Source organism: Lactuca virosa, chromosome 2, assembly GCF_052849685.1.
Source record: "Lactuca virosa cultivar CGN04683 chromosome 2, Lactuca_virosa_CGN04683_v6, whole genome shotgun sequence".
Taxonomy (NCBI): Eukaryota; Viridiplantae; Streptophyta; class Magnoliopsida; order Asterales; family Asteraceae; genus Lactuca; species Lactuca virosa.
Window position 1 is genome coordinate 66257803 of NC_136427.1, and position 3297 is coordinate 66261099.

Genomic DNA, 3297 nt, shown 5'->3' on the forward strand with positions numbered 1-3297 from the left:
TCCTAACATAAGCTACAACCCAAGACCATTTCCTCAAAATGCATTGGTTAGACCTTCATTTTCACCACAACAACCTCACTACCAACATCCACAACCACATTATCGACCCAAACCGCACCCTCCACATCATCACCAACAACCTTCTCAATCCCAACCAAGTAGCTCCGGGATGTCTCTTGAAGACATTGTCAAATCCTTAGCCACTAGTACCCAACAATTCCAAAAAGAAACAAGGACTAGTATCTCCAACCTTGAAGCACAAATGGGAGATATAGTTACATCCATAAGCAAGTTGGAGTCCCGTGGAGAACTCCCTTCTCAAACCGAAAAGAACCCAAATGTCAATGTGGTGACCTTGAGAAGTGGCAAACAAACTGGAGAAAGTAGTTCAAAGAAGAAGTCAAGGGAAGATGAGGAAGAAATAGAGATCACTCTCGTTGAGGACCCCGTTGTTAAGAATTCCACACAAGTCGGAGTTCCAAAGAAGACTATTCCCCTAGTGACACCAATAGCCACTCAACCGCCATTCCCCTCCCGACTTTCAACTTCAAAGAAGAATATGAAGGAGAAAGAGATTTTGGACACCTTCCGAAAGGTGGAAGTAAACATCCCTTTACTTGATGCAATCAAACAAATTCCTAGATATGCAAAATTCTTGAAGGAACATTATACCAACAAGAGGAAATTTAAGGGAAATGAGAAAATCTCAATGAATGAAAACACATCTGCGGTTTTACAAAGGAAACTTCCACCCAAGTGCAAAGATCCGGGAATGTTTACGGTTCCTTGGAAAAATGGAGATGTCACTTTTAGTAGTTCCATGCTTTATCTTGGTGCTTCTATCAATGTCATGCCCTATTCAGTGTATGAATCATTGAATGTTGGTCCTTTAAGTGAAACCGGTGTCATAATCTCTCTTGCGGATAAATCAAGTGTCTTTCCTAGAGGTGTTTTGGAAGATGTTTTGGTGCAAGTGAACCAATTGGTCTTCCCGACAGATTTCTATGTGATTGATCTAGAAGAACAAGTGTCCTCCAAGTCGGCTCTAATTTTACTTGGGAGACCATTTTTGAAGATAGCTAGAACAAAGATTGATGTGTATGCGGTAAGCTTAACGATGGAGTTTGATGGGGAAACGATAAGTTTTAATATCTACGACGCTATAAGATATCCTAGTGATGTTTCATCCTTGTATTTTGTTAATGTTTTCGAACCATTAACCCAAGAATTATTTGAGTTGTCTAATGGTGACATGTTGGAGATGATTTTGAGCAAAGGATTTGATTGTGGAAAATTAGCCAAGAAGTTGAAGCTCTACTCATTAGACCCGAAATTTGAAAGATTAGTTAACAATTTAGAGATCAAGAAAACCACTCAGTTCAGTGTGAAGCAAATTGAATTACCTCAAACTCACACAAGATTGCCACCCTCCCTTGTTCAACCACCGGAACTAGAACTGAAAGTCCTACCTCAGCACTTGAAGTATGTATACTTGGGAAAAAACGAGACTCTTCCGGTTATCATTTCAACTCATTTAACCAAATGTGAAGAAGAGCAACTCCTCAAGGTTTTGAAGGAACATAAAGAAGCAATGGGTTGCACGATTGCGGATATCAAGGGATTGAGCCCCTCCACTTGTATGCATAAGATCTTGATGGAGGATGAATGCAAGCCGAGTCGGGATGCACAAAGAAGATTGAATCCGCCAATGATGGAAGTGGTCAAGAAAGAGATTCTAAAGCTCCTTGATGCGGGAATGATCTATCCAATCTCGGATAGCAAGTGGGTGAGCCCGGTGCAAGTTGTGCCAAAGAAGACGGGAATCACGGTAGTCGAGAACAACAAAGGTATGATGGTCCCCACCCATGTGCAAAACGGGTGGAGAGTATGTATTGACTACCGCAAACTCAATGCAAGCACAAGAAAAGATCATTTCCCATTACCTTTCATTGACCAAATGTTAGAAAGGTTGGCCGGGAAATCACAATATTTTTGCCTAGACGGGTATTCCGGTTTTCACGAAATCCCGGTGGCACCGGAAGACCAAGAAAAGACAACCTTTACATGCCCATTCGACACTTTTGCATACCGGAGAATGTCATTTGGATTGTGTAATGCCCCGGCCACTTTCCAACATTGTATACTTAGTATCTTTTCGGAATATGTTGAAAACATAATTGAGGTTTTTATGGATGACTTCACGGTATATGGAAACTCATTTCAAGAATGTTTGACCAATCTCACCAAAATTTTGAAAAGATGCATTGAAACGAATTTGGTTCTAAATTTTGAGAAATGTCATTTCACGGTGAGTCAAGGTCTTATTTTGGGCCACATTGTGTCAAAGAAAGGAATCGAGGTAGATAAGGCTAAAATCAATGTTATTCAAAGCTTACCTTACCCGAATTGTGTTCGGGAAGCTCGTTCTTTTTTACGTCATGCCGGATTCTATCGAAGGTTTATCAAGGACTTTTCAAAGATAACACGACCGATGTGCCAACTCTTGCAAAAGGATGTTGATTTCGAGTTCAATGAGGCGTGTAAAGAAGCTTTCGACAAGCTCAAAGAGTTGCTTACTTCCGCTCCTATCATGCAAGCACCAAATTGGGATCTCCCCTTCGAGATCCTGTGTGATGCAAGCAACTATGCCATAGGCGCCGTTTTGGGTCAAAAGAATGGAAGATCCTCCCATGTGATCTACTATGCATCGAGGACACTAGACAATGCTCAAAGCAACTACTCTACCACGGAGAATGAGATATTGTCCATAGTGTTTGTTTGGAGAAGTTTAGGCAATATCTACTTGGCACCAAAGTTATAGTGTATTTGGATCATGCGGCTCTCAAGTACTTGATGACAAAGAAAGATGCAAAGCCAAGACTCATCCAGTGGATCCTACTATTGTAAGAATTTGATTTGGAGATTCGGGACAAGAGTGGAAGCGAGAACCTTGTTGCTGACCATCTAAGCCGCATCACTTCAAATGAGACTCATTTTCCGTTGCGGGACGAGTTTCCGGATGAACATCCTATTTCCCTTACTCAATCTACTCCTTGGTATGCCGTTATCGTTAACTTTTTTGTCACGAAAAGGTATCCCGACACATTCACACGTTCTCAAAAAGATAAATTGAAAAGTGATGCAAAATATTATGTGTTGGATGAGCATTATTTGTGGAAACATTGTCCCAATCAAATCATTAGGAGATGTATGCCCTAACAAGAACATCAATCCAGTTTGCAATTTTTTCATGAACTTGCTTGTGGGGGACACTTCGGACCTAACCGAACTTTGAGA

The 3297-nt window shown here is 41.0% G+C and overlaps 1 protein-coding gene across 1 annotated transcript; it reads left to right on the forward strand.

The window, feature by feature from the left end:
- Positions 1-262: 262 nt before the first annotated feature.
- Positions 263-2821, forward strand: LOC145157475 (uncharacterized). Its single transcript, XM_079076508.1, has 2 exons — positions 263-1847; positions 1965-2821. Exons 1-2 carry the CDS (start codon positions 263-265, stop codon positions 2819-2821), a joined length of 2442 nt encoding a protein of 813 aa, XP_078932634.1.
- Positions 2822-3297: the final 476 nt, after the last annotated feature.

Bases quoted from the DNA above. Each gene is read 5' to 3' on its own strand.
- LOC145157475 (XM_079076508.1), top strand. From the start codon at position 263: ATGGGAGATATAGTTACATCCATAAGCAAGTTGGAGTCCCGTGGAGAA. The intron at 1,848-1,964 runs GTATGATGGTCC...ACCAAATGTTAG, and splicing joins GGTAGTCGAGAACAACAAAG to AAAGGTTGGCCGGGAAATCA.